Here is a 20,845-nt window from a genome sequence, read left to right as displayed (position 1 = left end):
GTGTGTGTGTGTGTGTGTGTGTGTGTGTGTGTGTGTGTGTGTGTGTGTGATTTCACTAAGTCTAGAGGATGAATGAGCACAATGAGCTGAATGGGGCAGTTTTGTGCCATGGGCCAGTTCCTGGGTGTGAGGTTGATTCTCCGTGGTTACCAGCCAGCAGTGATGTAAAGAGTTGAGTAACAGTGAAATTATGGGATGCCCGGTGTGGAAGAAGGTTGGACTGAGGGAGGGACACAGAAGAACAGAGTGCTTGAGTGAGAGACAGATGAAGTTGCATAAGTGGACAAACACAGAGTGCTGAGTATGCTCCTCCACTCTGATCCAATCACAGCCTGCAATTACATCTATTGTGCTGTAATGTTTGGGGAAGCTTTTGGTCGTGGTTTACTGTTTGCATCATCACACACGAAGCAGAAATGAAACCAAGTAACAGGAGATTGATACAGCAGTGGCCTCCACTAAGGCACCATGATAAAGTACTCGCAACTAATTTCTGTATGTTTACAGCTTGACATATTGCAGCTGGTCTGGCAGCATATTCAACTTCCTTTTAGGGAATGTAGACAAACCTCAGAATGAAGTGGGAGTCTTTCACACTTGACCTTTGTTACTTTGGATGCAGTGTTTTTGTGTGTGAAAAGTCTGGATCATCTAAAGTAAAGAGCAAGAGAGCGGGCTGGTAGCACACTTTGCCAAAAATACGAAGTTAACTGCTCTTGTTTGTTTACCAGAAAGTGACTCTATGCTGGTCACATTAAACAAGCTGCGTTACAACAGTCCTGTCCTACTTAAAATGGTCTGCTAGATTAATGTAATACCATTCCCAAACAGAGTGAACAATGCAGTGCTTGTGATGTCTTTTTGAAAGCCTGGCTGATGTTTCATGTTGATGAAATTGGTGTAGTTGGTATGTGATGATGTGTGTTTGCTGTCCCTGATAAGGACGGGTGTCCTGTCTAGTCTGCACCTCTTTTATTTCTCCAGTGGTTTCCATTTCATGGGTCGTTGTATTTCACATATCAGGAGCTGTAAACCACAGAAAGATGTGGGGAAAGGACTTTATGCTGCTTAGAGTGGTGCCATGTTTTATTACAGTCAAACATTTAACATATTTTACACCTTCTTGTTTTGAACTTTTAAATCTAATGGCTGCTTTTACTATTTTGGCAATTAAGATATACAGTATATTCACGTTGGAAAGGTCTCTATAGCCATTTCAAACAAGTCCAGTTTGTGTTAGTGAAGTCAGATGGTCAGATACTCAGAAAAAACCACATCTCTTTAGTCACATTGTAGGTATATAAAATGCCTCTTTGGGACAAAACCACCTGAATATCCATGTACAATAACCTTTAGCTCTACCTGGAGTTCAGTCAGATGTGGGTTGTTATTTTGTCCTGTAATAATATATTTTTAAAAATGAATCAGAGTCCAGCACATTCTAGGACAATGAGTCAGTTTTAGCAGAGTGCCAGTTTTGTAATGTTTAACAGTGAAACAGAAAAATGTCCAGACAAGTGATGAAATAGCACATTATTCTCTTTAGAACCTTCTTATATTCTTATATACTTGCAGTTAATTTGACATTGTTCAGTTTTAGCAACTTCTTTTGCTATTTAGTTGTTGTTGATCGTTTTTAATAAAAGATAAGGATTCACAGGTCAGACTTTTTAATAGCACAAGGTTTGTGTGCGTGTGCGTGTGCATGCACAGAGTGATTCTTTGTATGATTACATTTGGTTTACAAGGTTGCCATTTATTTATTTGAGTCTTTTTGTTTCACAATCAAGTGCCCTTTTACTATATATATATATATATATATGTATAAGACAAGACTCAAATAAAAAATGGCAACCTTGTAAACCAAATGTAATCATACAAAGAATCACTCAGTGTCTAACTCTGGAATCTGTGGGATTACATGACAAACACACCAGTCTATGCTTGCAGTTTAACAGGCTGTGATTACAGCTGTAATAAGGAGAAATGGTTTCCACTGACCTGTTGCTATGGAAGGTAAACATTTGCTTCGTAATGTAACACTAACAGTCTCCTGACCTCAGGATTCAAGTGCCCATTTTCATGTTTTTAATGATTCTGTCTTCTGCATGTGAATCCTCCATGTGATATTCCATTTAGATGTTTTATCAGGATTTGGAACAAATGGAAAGGTCAAAGCGGTGAAGCAGTTTCAGGCCTGCAGCTCCCCGCAGTGTTTATACACCATCTATAGGATGAGGACAGAAACGGTTTGTAAGAGGGAGTCCAGCTGGGTGGGTTGGCTGTGAGAGCAGGGAAGCGAGAGGGGCTCACAGAGAGCAAGTGTGGGCCGGGTTATGTGGCGTTCGTCACTGGCATGTCAGGCATGACGGACCAGTTTGGCTCGGGTCTCCTCTCCTCTTCCCTCCTCCCTCCCTTCTCTCTTCCTGTCTTTCTCTCGTCGTCTTGTCCACCCAGCGCCGTCCTCTAAAACCTGTAGCTCTCTCTCTCGCTCTCTCTCTCTCTCTCTCTCTCTCTCTCTCTCTCTCTCTCTCTCCCCCTCTCCCTCCCTCTCCCGTTCTTCCTGTTTCTCCACCCTCCCAACAGTCTTTTCACGCGCTCTCTCTCTCTCCTCTCTGTGTTGTTTCTTCGACCTTGCCCTCTCCTGGACCACTGGAAAATGTGATAGGAGGGCAAAAGAGCTGGTGGTTGTCGGGCTTCAGGCACCATGAGTGAGTACACCGTACAAAGAATGAGTTTCTGGCAGTTTCTGCTGGTCTCTGATCAGGTTTATGAGCAATCTGGATTACATCTGGATAGAGTTTAACTCACTGTCTTCTGTTTGTTTTCTTTCACCCTGTTTTGTTCTTTAGTTGCTGCCTTGTCTTTTCTGACTTGTACTTGTAGGGATTACCGACACAAGTTAACACAGCTTAAGCTTACACCTATTTAATGTTAAAGATGTTAAAGTTTTTAGTGTTTTTTGAGTGAATGAAAATCTATTTTTAGGTTGGAAGTTTGCGAGGAAGAGAGTGGTTCGTACGGGTTAAAGTGGGCTAAAGTGTCATTATTGCACGGCATTAGTTAATGGAGGGTAACCATGTTGGACTCAGTGTGTCTCTTCGTCCTTCCCTCAGGCTGTGTGTTAAAAGGCCTGTCCAGGTGATTAAACAGTCTGACACTGATACCATGTGTGGCTGACTGGAGTCCAGCTCACATGCTTGCGTACCTTCTCTCTTCGCTGACCTAATTTAGGGTCTCTCTGTAGTGACACTACACTTAGTTGCTCAGTACTGTGTGAGCAGTATTGGGACTCGTGTTTTTCAAGCCCTTGGAAGTGTACTGAGAGTTGTCTGTATTGCAATTCATTGTTATAGTTGGATAAAAAAAAACAAACCCTGTAGGTCTATGCTCTGGTAGCTACTAGCTACTGCAGCTGCTGTTCTTTCTGATCCCAACTGTTCCAAACAATTGAGGACTGAGGTTGCTGTCATCAGGTGCCCCAAAGTTTGATTTGTTATACTTGTGTTGGCTGTTGGAGGAAACACAAATCACATACTGTCCCTTGTCATAGACCATCTGGGTACTTTGAACAATCTATAAGCTGTTTGTGAATAATCTTTAACTCCCAAATGCTAGTACAAAAGAACTGGTCATGTTTGAATTGTACAAGGGACACACACACCGCTTTCCCTGTCTCTCCACTGACCTTTTCTCAGCACGTGGCACAGAAAGGTTTTGTGCTATTATTACACCCAAACATGTCCTATCAGTGCTGAAGTGCAGCTGTATTTTAACTGAGAAATATTGTAAAAGTGAATTGAAATGTGGTCAGGTGACTCTGTGCTGCTGATTACATGCAGGAAACTGATCAAATATAATGGAGCTGTTGGTCTGCAGCCATACTTTATCCTTCTTGGATTTGAACGATTGGGATTCAAACCAAGTGGTCAACTAGAATCGACAACAGATATGACTTTCTCTGTGAATCCTTGCACTATTCTCATGTGACTCACAGCTGCTAAATCAAATTAGTGGTAAAAATCTGGGTGGTAGGAAATCCGTACTTACTTCTATGCTAAAGCTCCATTGGCTGTGTTTGCTGAGCGAATCTCCAGCTGCTGCATATGTGTGCTTCCCCCTTTCCAGCACAGTCAGTCAGTCATTCAGTCTGGATTAGCAAACTGTAAGAGACAGCTTTGTTAGGGAGAGACACAGACATACAGGCCGTGGAGCGACAGAGCAGAGGAACAAAGGACATTATTTTTACACTGGTAATTCTTGCCCAATGTCAATGCTAATTCTGTCTGTCCAACGGCTCCTCTGTTCCAAATCCCAGAAGAAAAACTGACTAAAACATGCAAACACAGTGTCCACTTTAAAAGAGCCCAAAAGCGATGAAACTTTTAATAGCACAGGGAACTGGTGTGTGGACAAAGAAGCACATAGCTGAAAGCTTAGGTAAGGTTATGGAGTTTTCCACAACCGCATGCAGATGCAAAGTGTGCCCGTGTTTAAATGAGCACTGAGCTGAGGATTTCTGCTGTTGACTTAGTTGAAAAAAATAAAGTGAGCTAGTTTGGCTGTTATGTGTAAGATATCCTCTGTGGATTATTAGTTTTTGGTTCAGTTTTTTTGATTAAGCTCAAAATAAAAGGGAAAATGTCATAACTTATATAAAGTTTTATTTAAGTTTTTTTGTACTAATTAAAGATTTGGCATTTAAATACACTTATCTGGTATTATGTGGTATTATACTAAAGGTTAACTTTCTATTAGACTTCATCCGACCAGAATTCTCTGCTCCGCAATAATCCATCATACAATTTCGTCCAACTCGGGACCTCATGAAGTCAAAGTGAACTGATCATACGTTACAGTGTGCAAACTGGACAGGTCACCAGTGCATCTCAGGGAGGGACCCTCTCTCACACACTCACATTTCACACTTACAGCCAGTTTACAGTCACGATATTGCCTCAATTACATGTTGTGGACTGAGGGGGGATATCAGAGCACACGAAGAAAAGCCATGCGCAGGGAGAACATGCAAGCTCTGCACAGGAAAGGCCAGGAAAAGCTGTGTAGCAAGAGTACTAACCACTTCTCCACCATTCTTCTCACACAAATGATTGTAATTCATTTAACTACATTGAATACAGAAGTATGACATTGGAAAAAGACTTTGTGCTTTTAGTTTGCTTGATTTTAATAATATCTAAATTATAACTGAACACCACATTTGTAACTGGCCACACAAATAATAATTAATTTGTATTGAGATAGATTTACTAAACGACCAAAAAACACCACCTAAATAAGTCATTAGAGCAATAAGTTTCTCTAACTTGGGGCGCAATGGATTAGGTTGTTTCTGAAAAGGATTTAATTCACATTACACTACTCTGTCACAGCACATTGGATTATATTTATGTTGAAACAACTGCACTCAGTTAAATTTAACCTTCAGACGGTCACTTCTGATATTGCTGCAAGGAGAAATCGGTCAGTACCAAAGTAGACCAGCAGAGGACGACATAGACCTTTAGTTCCAGTAGAGTGCACGAGCGTCCAGCTGGGATACTTGTTTCAAGAGACATGTGTTTTTGTTTTGTTTAATTGGTCAAATAACACAAAATCCAATAATGTGACATATGACCACACAATGTAGAGATAATCCATAATGGAGGGCTGTGTAGGTCGGTCAGAAGGCGACTTGTTGGTGTTCTCAGATGTATTAGATACATTTTCTGTGGGGTTATGGGAGTCAAGGCCCAAGGCCACCATGATTGAAACTTCATAGATGCAACCTAAGAAACACTTTTTGTACATGTTTCAAAACTACAGTATACCTGAAACTTTAGAAGCTGCGTTGGCCTCATTGTAAAGGTTCAACATGTTTTTTGGCTCCAACTAAACTTGATTCGGTTCTTTTGGTCATAAACGCCTCATCTCGTGTATAAGTATGAACGTCATCTGTTGAAATGAATAATAACAACAACGCCACTGTGATCGGAACTATCAACCACAACATTAAAATCCCAGCTGACTGAGTGAAGGCAGAGTACAGCCATGACAAGTACTCCCACACACTAGGGTGGTACTTGTCCAATGCAAAAAAGTAAAACTTGGAAATGTCTCATTCTGACCCCCCAGATATTTTGCAGTTGATAAGAAAATGTGGTTTGCAAAGTCTCACAAAACTCTATGCACATATAGAGGTAGCTCAAAGGCCTTGAAGTTTATCTCATTGTGGCTGTCAGTCATCAGTCATTATTGCCAAATTGAGGTTGTGCCCAGGACTTTCAGCAGTTGCACTGACCACCACAGTAGCAGCTCGATGAGACACACCCCTCCCATTCAATGAAGTTGCAAGCTCTTTGGTCATTATTTCTTTTCGGCCTCTTTTCGGTAGTGAAGCACATGCATAGCTGCATCCAGCAACAGGTTCATCACAGCTAGAATCTTAAGCTGCAAAGGAACTACTGCTGCTTTCTAGAGTGACCTTTTCATTCAGCATCGCTCCACTGGCTGTTGACGTTGCATTACCATCAACTTGTCTGTGTGAGCAGCCCCAAAGCGCTTTACAGTGTAAAATCAAATTCTAATACTAAAAACACTTTCGAAGGTTCGATCATTTAGCACCACAGATGTCATCTTGGGTTGACAGCAAAAACTGTTTTCTTGTTGTTGAGGTCGTTTTGGCCATGGGGACGTTGAACAACTGCCAACTCAGTGAAGTCTTTGAGAGAAGACTGTGTCAGTTTCATCACTGCACCACAGTAAATTTCTTAGAAATTCATCTCAACACAGTACATTTTAGTTTGATTGCGGTTATTCTGATATAGATAGAGAAATATGACACTGAAGCTCCTTGACAAAGGCCATGTGTGGTGCATAGGAGCGAATGACGCACCTGGCAAATAGCGCCTAAATTCCATCAAATAAGCAAACTTCGGGGTTTTTGAGCTACCTCTAAATATTCATATATTTTCATTGAACTTTTTTAGTCACAATTGGAGGATTTTGGGAAGGTCAGACCATAAGATTTAAAATTAAAAAAAAAAAAAAGGACCACCTTAACACACTCACATCAGAAAAACTTGCAAACTCCACAGCGAAAGTCCAAGTCATAGCTGCCATTGGCTGCAACACATAGATCAGCATCGGAAATCTAGATGAGTCTGGATATGTGCAATCACAAATGCAGTCATATACACTTTACATACCAGTACCTACATCTTCCTCATTGTACATACAGGATATTCCCGCACAGGTATTGCATCAACATAACTTATCATGACTGTGATGGTCAGAGCATTTATTGTACTCTGTCTCTTTCTGTCCTGAAACAGATGTGTGTAACAGTACTGATTTGCCAGAGCTTGAGATCATCAGCCTTTTGGAGGAACAACTGCCCGTCTACAAGCTGAGGGCCGACACCATCTTCGGCTATGACCAAGATGACTGGCTGCACACACCCCTCGTGGAACCCGACTCCGCCCTTGACCTGACCGCTGAGCAGATAGAGGAGACCCTCAAGTACTTCTGTAAGTGGACCACGCATTGTTTTTGAAAGACCTTAACAGATTTACTCCTGAACCTCATGCACTATTACTCTCAACATCAAACTTGAGTTCAAGACTCTGTATCTCGAGTTCTAACCTTGAGGTAAATCTGTCACTACAAAGTGACAATAAAAGGTTTAAGATTCATCCTGACCTTGATAAACAAGAAATCAGAGAGAGAATAGCAGAGACTTGGCCATCTGTCCATCACAGTGTGGGTGCGGCAGCTGGTTATGGTTGCCAAAACAAACACACCTGAGGGCTGCCTCACTCTGACTAATGTTCACTTTTCTCTTTCAGTAAACTTAGACTCTGGTTTTATGCGCATGCATGCCCTTGTCTTATCAACCTGAGAGTTGTATTGTGGTTGACGTCTCCGCCAGCTGTAAAACACACATGCACATGCCCTCCTGCACACAACCCATATCAAATAAGCTTTACACAGGCTCACACAAACACGTGCAAACACACAGCAAACCGAGGGAGCCTAATGTGGGTGGTTTTTTTTTCCCCCGAATCAATTATTTAGTTGTAATTCATGTCTACTTGAGTAGTGACTCAGGGTAAAAACATGCTTCTAAAAATAGATGAGACGTCGTATAAATAGGCTTAACTTCGACCCCGCTGTGTTGACATGGTCCCTGTGGCCTTGACGTTCATCACAAGCAGCCTGCATGAGAGCAAGGTCAGGTTACATGAGAAACATGAGATAGTCTGCAAGGACATACTGCAGGGGACAACAATGTATTCATGCATTTTAATTACGCTGTCGTTTTCTTTTTCTGCTGTTCTAACCGCTTGCTGGAGGCATGTTGCCCCGTATTATTGCCTGAAACAGATTGCTGGAGTACTGTAAGGGACCTTGGCTTATAAGCAGATCGTTCACACTAGTTTCATCCTGGTCATTAACCTGGGCTTGTCTTAGGATTGCTGCTTTTTGATCATTTCGAGCCTCTTAAAGTTTTATACAAGCAATTCAATTTAGTCAGCGATAAAATGTTAGATGTCCGGTCAGATTTGATAATCTGCTACAAATGGACAGATTATGAAACTGTTGCATCACCCTAGTGGTCAGTGATTGACCTGCTCCATAAGGACAACATGTCTGAGATAATGACATCGAGGCAGCTGGCCAATCGGGACCAACTCCATGTTGTGATGACGTCACAAGCGCATGTCTCAATGAGTAAAGGAGATTGGTTGATTGGTAGATTGCTTCCTAATGTATTCTAATGGAGCTGGCGTTAAGTATAGTGTGGCGTGATATGTAGTCCAACATATGGAGAAAAAAAACAACTATTTGTGGAATGTGTGGATTATACACTGATGTGATCATTACTATTTCATAACAAAGGTACTGTATAGGTACTGTATAGGTACTCAGCATTCGTCTTTTCTTCACATAACTCAATGATTACTTCAAAACGGAAAAGAAATGCATTTTTTGATTCTATATAATTGTCACAACTGTCACAAGTGTGAGCTGAATCTGTAATAGAGATGATGCAACCTCATGATGTTGCACAAAACACATTGGGAGCAGTTCTAATGACCTTTACCTCTACAACATAGAAACCGTGCGCAAACCACATCATTAGCAGTATGAGCTTTTTTTTTTTTTTTTTTAAACCTGCATCTCTGTAAGCGAATTATTTTACACAAGGATCTGTTTTTCTGCAGTACAGCTTCTTTTCTTCCCATTTTTGATACTCCGATTATAGATATTTGTCATTTTCAGTATCCCTGAGCAGCTTTGTGTCTCTCATGTTATGCTTAATCTTGGCCTGCATGATGCAACCAATCCTTGAATACCCCCACTGTGTTCATTCATTTTTGGGCTGGCCACGTCACCCCTGCCAACGCTAAACTGCTGCCTCTCCATGCTGCTCAGCCTTGGAGTCTGAGCCTGTTACTATAGCAACCACATCGAAGGACAAAGTAGAGGAGAGAGGAGGTGGGGTGGGGAGTGCTCACATGGATATGGTAGGCGGGATCGTGCTGGTGATAACTCTCCATCTCATTGGCTGTTCACCCGCTCCGAGCCCACCCACCCCTCGATGTCATCATTATCATCGTCTCTGCTGCAAAACCCGTGACTGCTGCTGCCTGCTCCCTCACTCTCCCTGCCTCTGTGTGTATTTAGTCATTGTGAGGGATGCGGAGGTCCATGTGTAGAGCTGGTGCTGTCAGTGATCAAGAAAAGCTCCAGCAGGGAAGAAAAGGGTTATAATATGCCTTTTGTGAAGACAATACTGGCCAGAAGACGTGCTCACGGGATACAGGAAGAGAAGATAAACTGACGTGAAGCTATAGATGGATGCGAGCACAAGACGATAGAATCTGTACATTTGCTGGAACTGTGACTGATGAAACCTACAAGAGAGAAACACATCGACAGAAGATGGAAAATTTACTGAAATGTGAAAGATGACATGGCGGAAAAAAATGCCAGACTACAATCTTTTCTCCTGCTGACAACTGATGACGCAAGTTACGCTTTTGTTGGGATGACATGCAGAAATGGCACCAGCAAGACAACAAACGGAGCGTAATGTGCTGTCGGGCTTCTGCTAATTGGAACACACAGGACATGTGCTGAAACAACGGCAGCTTTTACCAACAATGACCGTGTGTCCACTGGGAGCTGCTGAGCATGCTGGGTAGAGCAAGGAGTTTTAAGCAACTGACCGATGAACCCTATCAGTGACTGACTGGATCCCAGTGACAGCTGCTCGGCTTTGACCATGCTGGGACATCTGGCTTGTCAGGGGTGCTGCAGCTGAGCATGCTGGGACATTTGAAACGTTACAGCCGCGTGTCAAAGCAGTGAGAATGAAGAGACGAGGCCAGACCAGAGGCCAGAGGTTTGTTAAGGCGGATTACTACGAACTGGACTGGTACTATGAAGAGTGTACTGATGGTAAGAGTATACAGTTTGTAAATACCTGCAGATGTCAAGAGGGTCAAACTACTTTCTGGAGATTGTGCTAAAGGACGATTGAAACAATAGTATGAATAAGAAATACATATTTATGAATAGGATTAGTGTAAGTACACTGGCACAACAAGAAAGGCGTTACATCAATAGTGCATAGATGCAGAGCTCAACCTATGTGTAATGTAATTAAAAAGACAATTTAATGTGGAAATGACCAAAAGTGTGCGTTTTGAGATTGAAGTCCAGCAACTATAACAGGACAACAAGTTGTGGCAGGAACCTCGGAACCCCTCTTTTTTTTTTAAGAATAGAAAATCAACCCCCCAAGTGTGGTGAATCAGCTTGAATGTTGTTCTTCTGCTTGTCTTATTACAAACAACACCAATGTGGTTGTGACCTTCTGGCTCAGTTTTCCCAAAACAAATCAAGGTAAATGTCAGATAAAGGATGTTGTCAGCATCAGTGAAGCCCCAGACGGACCCTGCTGGACACGGTGGGTGTTGAAACAGGTGGCGTGTGGCAGCTGAGTCAGCGTGGCAGCTAAAATAGAGCCAAGGAGGAGTAGTGGGTGTGAAGTGCGGGATGTGGGACGACGTTTGTTTTTTTTTGTTGTTGTTGGATGAGGACCGGTGGGATGCATGTGATAACACCAGCTAACTGGTTATCACTGCTACATACCACATGAATAACAGTTCACTAGGATGAGAAAAATTCCTGGAAATAGTTGTTTTAGTGATACTGTAAATCCACTTTAAAAAAAAAAAAAAAAAGCACTAACGTGAGACTGGAGATTCAAGCAAAAAAAAAGTTGGGATAATAAATGGTTGCGAAGCAGTGAAATGACACTTTTACTGTAGATTAGGTGCAAAGTATTTATGTAACTCTCCCTGGTTTGTTACGAAAGCTTGTTGTATTTTCTTTTTGCAGCGTCTGTTTTTAACCCGCGAGGGTTAATGATTCAACTGACGATGAAGACATGTGTACCACCGATAGGTCAGTGGTCCTTGGTCATGTGACCAGTTGATTAACAACAGGTCCAGGTACTGTTGTCCTCTCTTTCTCTTTAGCTGTGTCGCCGTCTCATCTGCTGCCTGGGTCCTGCTCACCTGCAATGCTGTGTGACTGATTAAACACGAGGCTGCTTTTATCGGAATAATTGGCTCTATTTGGCTGAGGACAGGTACAGATTGAAATTGTACATTTGTTGTTTTTTTTAATGTGTGTTGGATGAACAAGGTGAGATGTATTGAAGAGGCTCATTATACAATCGGAGTTATGTATGTGTGTCAGGGATGCTCAGAAGAAAATGTTACATAACATTTTGAGGCAGCTCAATACGGCCCCTCGCCGTGAGCTGCTGCAGTGATGCTGTTGCAGCTGGCTCTCGTTTGAAAGGACTTTTTTGTGATTTAACATTGTTTTTTATAACAAACGGTGTCCTGGTGGTGCTGAAATAAGGAGCCATGGTTCCTTTGATCAATCCTCAGTTGAAGTGTAGAAGCAGAAATAGAAAGCAGCAGATTTTATTCTGAGACGTGGGACGGGAGGGACGAGGAAGTAGGCTGGCTTATATTTAGCCTGATGATTTGCATGCCGCTCCCAGACATTCTTGTTGATGACAGCCTGCCAAATAATCTTTGGCACTTTCAGAAACCTTCAAAACAAATGGCTGAACAGGGGCATACTGGAAAGGGGGCCGAGGCCAAGAGACCCCTGCAAGCCATTGTGTTTATGCTGGAATGTGGGGGATGGTTGTAGAAAATGCATTCAGAGACAAAACATGCAGAGAAAACATTATAGGGAAGTCACATTAATGTGCATAAATTAAACACGTTAACCCTGATGTGCTGTGGAAGGATATTTTATATGAGTAATGATTGTCAGTAAGAGAATAAACCATTACATGCTCATTTTAATTTATTCTCTAAATTGCAAGGGTCCATCTACATTAGTACTGTCCATCAATGTTTTCTGGTATTATTACAAAAAGAAATTACTTAATGCATGACTTTGGTGAGCATGACTATCTGATGTATGCTCTAGCAAAGGGGAAACAACTTTGGTGTTTCTGTTGCTATAATCAATCCTACTGGAAAAACAATTGTTATCAACATGTAATAGGCAAGTCTGGTTGATTTTGGACGTTTTCTGAACTTTTCTCAGATATTACCGCCTGTTTATGACTCCACTTTGGTTCCAGATATAAACTAAACGCTCTGGGCTCATTCTGGCTTACTTACAGTTTGTTTAATGTTCACTGATAAGCATCCTGTCATTTAAAAAGCAAATTAAGTGAAATGAAGTGTGTTTTGTAGAAACTTTACAATTGTGACTGAGTGTTTAAGTTATAGTACATTTAAAACCTCAAATACATCAGCAATAAGGAAATCTTCGAGGCTGTATCTCTGATGACTTTAGTGGAGGTTTTACACATATTCTAACTACATAAATATTTTGCCTCTTTCATCAGTTCAGTGAATTTCTTCAAACAATCCTATGTTGAGAAAAGCTTAAGACATGGGTGATGGAAAAGTGGCATGAAAGTGAAAATGGAGACGGTTATTAGTTGAGCAAAGCGTGAACATGACCAGAAAAGCAATGAGGGAGGGAAACTCCAGCTCAGAAACACTGAGAGGTGTTTGTCTAGTGCTCCTTTGTTGCCTGCAGCTTTGCATCCATAGGAGCATTGAGGGGAGTTACTCAAGCATGCAGGACGGTTTGGCGCAGGCGTCAAGTTTTCAATGCCAATTACAGTAATTAAAACACTTGGTGGTGACTAATGAACAGGAAATGTGGCTTTTTTGTGATTGCAGTTCATGAGGGTTCATGAAGAAACTGGGACCGTGGGAGACTTATATTATATTAATATATAATACGTAAAGTTACTTATTCGTTTTATTTGGGGTAAATAATTATTGCTGAGTAAATGTTTAACTATGTCCATGTGCTTTATGACAGGACTTTTTTTTGCAAATGAATCATGCTGGTTTTTATTTGATCTTCCAGAGGTTCCAGGTGAGTTGATAGCGGCTTTGTCTGGCCGAACAACAGCAGTAAAGCCTCTGTTCAAGCTGAACCACCGAGCCTCAAATGAACCATTTCAATGGAGTGATAAGTGATGATAAACAAGCCTTGACCTTGAGTTGCATGGAAGACGTTCAAATGAAGCGGTTAACTTTACAGTGGCATAAAATATAGTGCACTGATAGGCATCAATTTTTATACAACACTTCAAAATATAAAGTCACCTATACATTAAGATTCACCAGTGGGATGACAGATTTTACGGGAAAGATTTACTCATTTATCAAAAGACTCATCTTTTCTCTCTGGATAGCTCGACCCAGTTCTGTCCTCTGGTCCATTTATACTTGACAGCACTTTGTTTTTATGCTGGTCTTCAGAGCTGCACAGTGAGATTTGCTTCCTGTACTGAACATGTATATTTATCAACACTGAATTTGGACTGAGGTGGACTGCGCACTATGCATCCGGAGAGTGATTAGCCCAGTTTGTAGGTGTGAGCCTTAATTGTGTTTCTCCAGGTGCTGCAGGCTTTTTTTTTTTTCCATCTGTGTCTGCCTGCTGGCAGGAAGTGAGTCTCGCTAGTGTTACTGTGCAGTTTAGAGAAGATGGAAACTTGCAGTACTCTGTGTTTTGTGTTGAGTCATTATGTTTCTGTAACACCATCTTTTGAACTGAAAACTATTTTCCTCCGTTTTTATAATAATGAAAGTGTTGACCTTAAGTTGCACAGACACATTAAAGTAAGTATTGCCAGTAAGGCTCTCCTGGCTATATTTTAGTTTTTGTGCCTTTTAAAGATACAAGTTAACGAACTGAGACACAAGTTTTCATTCTCAAGAGAACTCTTATATGACTTGCAAAACCTTTATGTTTAGAATTAAAATACATTTTGGTTTGTCATTGTTTATATCAAACAGAGCCACTTATTTTTTGTTTTATTCTTTATCATTTTAGCTTAAAAGTCATGAAAAGGTATTTAAAAGTTGTAAAGTTTTTCTATCTTTTTTTTAACCTCAGGAATAATTATCACAATTAAAAATGTGTCCAGAAAAAAAACCTAACAAAATAACAAACTTTCAAATTATGTTATAATTTGAAAAACAGACTGGGAAACAGGAGTGGAAAATGTTTTAGGTGTCACTGTCCAGCTTGGTTATCCTGTGGATCTACCCTGATAATACAGTCTGGAGGTAAAATATGTATTAAACCACCCTGTGAAGGTAGCTTGTGTGTCTTGCCCCACCCCTAAGACAGGTGATTATCTGTTATTCTTTTCTGTCCTACTGTCACCATAGTGGCTCAGCAGGACTGTACCAAGTGACTGTCTCTGGAGGGGGAGACATTGCAATTGAACCTGTTTTTATTAGACCTGAGACCCACACATGGAACAGGTGTGTCACTTAACTTTGCCCTCTGGTTGAAAACATGATAAATATGCTGGACAGTGAAGGATTAAAAGGATGAAAATACAGATTTTCATATGAGCTCATCTAAAAATATCCCAACCTACTTTATGAAAATCTGCTGCAGAAGTCTGGTGAAGTAGAGTCGTCCATAAGCCAGCCAGTCACAGAGGAGTCAGGGAGGAGTCACACTATCTGGCAGTCTGGCTGGGCTGTCCCAAGGGACAAATGATACACATATCATACAGGTGATCCTGCATGGTACTTGACAGGTGAGCACAGAGAGACTTCACCATTCATCGACAATGGAATATGTGGAGAGGCATAAACCGTCACACATGAACTCTCACTGGCTCCTCTCTGTGACACACACAGTGTTGTGCACTCTGACAGGCCGGATGATGGTGCTGCACCTGTTGGACTGCTTTACCGGTTAGGTGTGGGTGTTGGGAGTCCAGCATGGCCGTGTTTGTGTCCGGCACTGAGGACGAGCTGGAATTCACCAACCAGCCGGATGAGGACAAGGAATATGTTTGCTTGTGGGATGATGAAAGCACAGAGCAGCAGGGAGAAGAAGAAGATGAGGAGGAGGATGATGATGAAGAAGAAGAAAAAGAAGAAGAATTTGTCTGTGTTCCCACACTTGAGATATCCAGAGAGGAGGAGGAAGATGAAGAGCAACAAGTTCTGATTGAAGGTAGCTGTGGTCTTGTTTTTAATCGGGGGGTTCCTCACTGCCTCACCTCCTTCAGTCTCTTTCCGTGTTCATCAGTGGTCACTAATTAAATAATGGATGTCTGTATCACCCTTTCGGAGAGGTATCGAGTCTCCTGTGGGCTGTGGCTTCATGCCGCAGGTGCAGTCCGTGAGAGTGATTTGTTTTGTGTATTCGGTCTTCACCTGCCTGCCGGGCTCACATGTTTAAATAAGCGACTGGCTCTTTACCCAAGGTTTGTTTAATCGTTCATTCATTGTGTTTTCAATCCCTGTACACTACTTTCTCAATTAGTTTGAGATAAATGGCAGATATTTCCTTTTTTGTTCTCAATTAAGTGACAGAAAAATAGTAAAATATAAAAGCTGATAATGATAAAAGTAGTTAAGGAATGTATTTCTTAACTACTCATCTTCATGGCCTTCTTATGTTTCGGTTATGTTTATATTGTATCTCGGACTGTGGAGGTTTGATCTTTCTGTGGCTTGATTATATTTTTTAGCAGGACCATAATCCAATAAAGAAATGTTATGTAATGATGCACACTGGCACGGCATCAAACAGGTCAACACAGGCTATGTTTGTGGTAGTGATGGTAATAACAGAGAGTCCTTTCTTGTGTTGGTGGGAGACAGACACCAACAATGAAAATGATTAGGCAGTCCCCTTACTGCATACCACACCGACAGAAACCAGGATCACAACTGTCCTAGTGCGTTGAAACTGAGATTTATCGACATGTTAAACTCAATCAGAAAGGTCTTATGTGGTTGATTACGTATACTTCAGTTTATATACTCTCCTGGGACCCAGCCTGTTGACTTGTGTCCTACATAGTGAATGTGTCGTCCACAACCGTCTTACTTTACGTCTGCTCATTACTGTTTTATTTTAAAGAAACATCCTGGGATTTTCACTGATGCTAGAATGTCTGACTCCAAATAAGTATTAAATCTGCCAAAAATTTCAAAAACACATTTTCTTTCGGCTCCGGGAGGCTGTACAAAGAGCATGTATACGTCTTAACATTACAGCCATTGTTATCCAGCCGGTGAATGCCCTTCTTGCCCTCCTCTGTCGTTCTACTGCCATGAAGTGGAGTAGAGGGGGAGAGAGTGAGGGGTGTCTGTCTCAAGTTACCAAGAAAACAAGCTGATCAAGTTCCAGTATTCAGTTTCATCTGCTTTTACATAATCCCGGCAACTTATGGTTTCTTCTGGGTGTTGTCCCCTTCAGTACCTCTCCATCCTTTCACCTTATATACAGCTTCATCCATTTCTGACCCGCAGGCTGCAGGAGCCAATCCCAGCTCACAATTGTCAAAGGCAGGCTATACTCTGGTCACGTCGCTGGTTGATCGCAGTACAAACAGAGAGACGCACACTGTCACCTATGGCAAGTTCAGGTGTCACCAACTGGCCACCAAACCCCAATCAAAATGAATTGACAAATAGTTTAATGTTTTTCTTGCACTAACACAAGTTGTATTTGTTTTAATTTTAGTTTGATTAGATTGGATTGTTCGACTGAAAATAAAGCAGCATTTCTTCCGATAGACATCCCAGACAATGTTTTGCAGAAACACAAGCTGCACCCTCTCCTGTCATGTGCACAATCTCATAACATCAGATAGCAGGTGTGTCACAGTTTTTTGCGCCTGTGCATGTGTTCACGCAGGCTTCCTGGTTAGATACAGGCGTCCGTGGTTACCAGAGTAGGACATTTGTATGCATTTGTTCCCTGAATTTTCAAATGAGACATTAAACTATCGCAACGTGCTGTCAAGCGAAGCTCAGACAGTGAACCATTTAATAATTCATGTGCATCTCAAAAACTGGGATTATTATAGACAAGTTCAATTTCAAACATTCCACATGATTCGTTATAATTTTAGCCCATAAGTCATGAAAATATATCAAAATATAATAAGATCAGAGGTATTTTCCTTAACTTTTCAATTGGAGTCACAGATTTTCTCACTTAAAATATTGAGAGTATTGTAAAAAAAATAACTGACAGTAGAATTACCTTATTAATGATATAGATTTTTAAGATGCAGCTGTATGTGAGGCTGTGCTTGTTGGCACCAGTGAGCCTGTGCAGCCAAACAGAGACGCTGACTGTAAACTCTCTAGTTGTAATTGTAATAACAAACATTTTAAATAAAGACGGCAGTAATTTGCCCAGTTACTGCTTTATTGAGATGAAATAGCCAAAGTCACTGATCATCCCTGAAACCCTTGGATAAAAACAAATACTAGGTAATAATTCCTTTATTTACTAATTAAGAAGCCTCTGTGAATCCACTCAATGTAATGCTTAGTCAACGTTAGTCAACAGGAAAGCCTATTTGAAAATGAATGATGATGATGAGAAATATCTTCAGCCAACACAAACCTGGGTGAGGCGTCTATCAGCACACCCAGGCTGATGAGGTGTCTGTCGTCTATGGCAATATGAAAACATGTAGTTTGCATAGCAGGCTCTCTTTTGCATCCTGTGAGTCCTCAGAGTGTGTACTATGTCTGTACGTTTAGGACGTTTTAGCGAAAATAAATTCTATGTGTTCTGATTCTGCAAAATCATGCACGGATTGATCATTTCATGCTTTTTAAATTCATGTGCAATCGTTAAAACCAAAGCAGGACGAGAGCAAATTCGTAACACATCAGCAGAGCTGGGGTGCGGCCCGTCACTTTGACCCTAGTTTGTACTTATTGACTCTTCTTTTCCAAGGAACCGGGCAGTGCAGGGATCAGTATTATTGGTGTGAATGAGTTTCTGGGTGTGTGCACTTCTTAGGAAGATATTAACAATAATGAACTTGGTACAGGAGAGTGGAAAGAAAAGGTGGTAACAGATGGAAAAGTTATGTACTCATGGTTAATGAGTAATGTGAAATCAAATACCTGTTCATTATACAATTCATTTTGGTCAGATTAGTGCAACATCAACAGTATTGAGGGTAAACACTGAAAACAACCTTTCCTTACATTCAGTGCAACCGGTCTGTACATTGCAGCTCAGCCAACTTCACCACTCCCTGGACAGTTACTGCTCAACATCCCACTTTATACTCAGTCTGCACAAACAACCTCCAATGACACTCAGTGTTGTTCAAATGTCATAACAGTATAAGATAATGGAATAAATCCGTGACTAAATTAGCCATTGTAAGTCAATAAACAAGCAATGATAAAAACATAAAGTCGGTCAGTTGTTATCTGAATAGAATAAAGATTCAGGCAGGTTCAGAGGGAATGAATGACTTGAGTTCAACATCAGTTAGCATCTCTACAAGAACACAAACTAAATAACTACAGAAATGTGCATTGCAGCGTTTATTTAACCAGGGTATATTAACACTAAAACCTCACTGTAAGATAATCTTGGTTTGATTCTGAGGCCAGGATCTTTCTGTGTGGAGTTGGCCTGTCCTCCCTATTCCTGCATGTTTCTGCTCTTGTTTTCTTTTATTTGGGGTTATTTCCACATAGTCCAATGACATCCTTGTTGGGTTGATTGAGTCTAAATTGCCAAAAAGGTGGGACTCTTTCCCTTTGTGTTCACTCTTTGATGGACCATGTTGTATATCCTACCTCTCATCCACTCAGCTGAGATCAGCTGCACCTGCACAACACCCTGACTTAGATAAAACTAGTGTAGAATATACGTAACTTTATAGTTTTAACCAAATTAAATGAAGAACCAGGCAGATGACTACATAAACTTTTTTTTTTTTAACGACAACCTACATCTCCTCTCTTTGATCTACTTCTGTTAAGTTGAACCAATTTAATATACTCAAATAAACAAAGCAACTGCTTTAATAAAAGTCCTGCTGTCTTCTTTTTGTGAAAGCACTGACTCTTCATGTTTGTCTTTTCTTACGTCTGCAGTGTTGTGTGCTGACAGAGTGGGACAGATGACGAAGACCTACAGTGACATTGACGCTGTCACTCGACTGCTGGAAGAGGTAAAATCTTGATCCGGAGTGTAATAAATGAATGAATGAATGAACACAATGACTGCACTGTGTTCGGACCGACCGTCTGGTTGTTTTATGTGGGTTATATCATCTGCTTTCACAAAAACATAATAAATTATACGATGCTCATATCCAAGTAACTCAATTAATCTACTTCACAACAGCAGATCACTGATAAACACAGTGAGAGTCAAACGAGCCATGAAGCTAAACAGACAGACTATAGTCTACACAGAGCGTATAGAGGTGACGCCATCAATGAACGACCGTCACTTCATCTGATTGGTGATGCACTACTATTGTCTAATTATACTTGTATGATTTAAATCAACCACATCAAATTGTATTTTATAAACAGAACAGTTGGTTTGATTGTAAGTTTTTGTTTAGTTTTCTAGTTGAAATTTTGTCTTCAAAAGTTGTGCTGTTAATGAGCAGTGATAGTTTCTAAGTCATATATTTGCTTTTCTTGTTAATACCCTATAATGTGGTAAAAAGACTTTGGCTTTCATCTCAGGCTTTCTGTACTTGTTTAAATCATTTCCTTTCTTCTTAAATAATCTTTATTGATCATTGATTATTTATTAATTTATTGGTGTCTTTGTTTGATTTTTGTAATAAAAAAAAAATTCATCTTCATTTGATTTGATTCATTCTTAACATTTTCAGTTGTCCTGCTGCATCTTCACATGCAGCTTTCATACAATTACTAACTTGCACAATGCTGTTTTGAAGGAAAAGCTCAGTATCTTTAAAGCCCACCTCAGGTTTCTTTTTTCATTTTTGCACAAAAGTAGATTTACTCTGCTTCAACATGCCCGTGTTGGTGCACACATGATATTCTGGGGGTGCATGCTGTCGCACAACGATAGGAAGCAAAGGCAATCTAAAGGTATCTGTTGTTGTCAAACCATTTCTGTTAATATACTAAACAAAAGTGTGTCTGTGCAGAAAGAGCGCGACTTGGAGTTGGCAGCTCGCATCGGACAGTCGCTGCTGAAGAAAAACAAAGCTCTCAGCGAGAGGAACGAGCTACTGGAGGAGCAAGTGGAGCACATACGGGAGGAGGTAAAGGAAGTATTCAAAACCTCTTTTTCCATACCTTACAACTAACTACCAACGGAAACTTTCAGATTAATGTAGTTAAGTGGGAATGCAATATTTCTCTTTAAAATGTAATGAAATGGAGGTATAAAGTGGCAAAAGGGTGAAGTACCTCAAAATGTC

The 20,845-nt window shown here is 40.8% G+C and overlaps 1 protein-coding gene across 3 annotated transcripts in view; it reads left to right on the top strand.

Moving 5' to 3' along the window:
* Positions 1-20,845, top strand: part of trak1a (trafficking protein, kinesin binding 1a) — a 33,466-nt gene that overhangs the window by 1,734 nt on the left and 10,887 nt on the right. Inside the window, exons 1-4 of one of the 3 annotated variants that reach the window (XM_080471854.1) lie at positions 2,595-2,711; positions 7,335-7,529; positions 19,530-19,606; positions 20,570-20,686. In XM_080471854.1, coding sequence (XP_080327980.1) covers positions 2,708-2,711; positions 7,335-7,529; positions 19,530-19,606; positions 20,570-20,686 — 393 coding nt within the window. In that variant the 5' untranslated portion in view covers positions 2,595-2,707. Of the gene's footprint in view, positions 1-2,594; positions 2,712-7,334; positions 7,530-15,449; positions 15,613-19,529; positions 19,607-20,569; positions 20,687-20,845 lie in introns of those variants that run through there. The other 2 variants (XM_080471855.1, XM_080471856.1) reach the window with 2 other exon arrangements.

This window comes from Lipophrys pholis (genome assembly GCF_963383615.2).
Source record: "Lipophrys pholis genome assembly, chromosome: 9".
NCBI classification, from domain to species: domain Eukaryota; kingdom Metazoa; phylum Chordata; class Actinopteri; order Blenniiformes; family Blenniidae; genus Lipophrys; species Lipophrys pholis.
The sequence above is the reverse complement of the archived record's forward strand: the minus strand, read 5'-3'. Positions and strand labels throughout refer to the sequence as shown.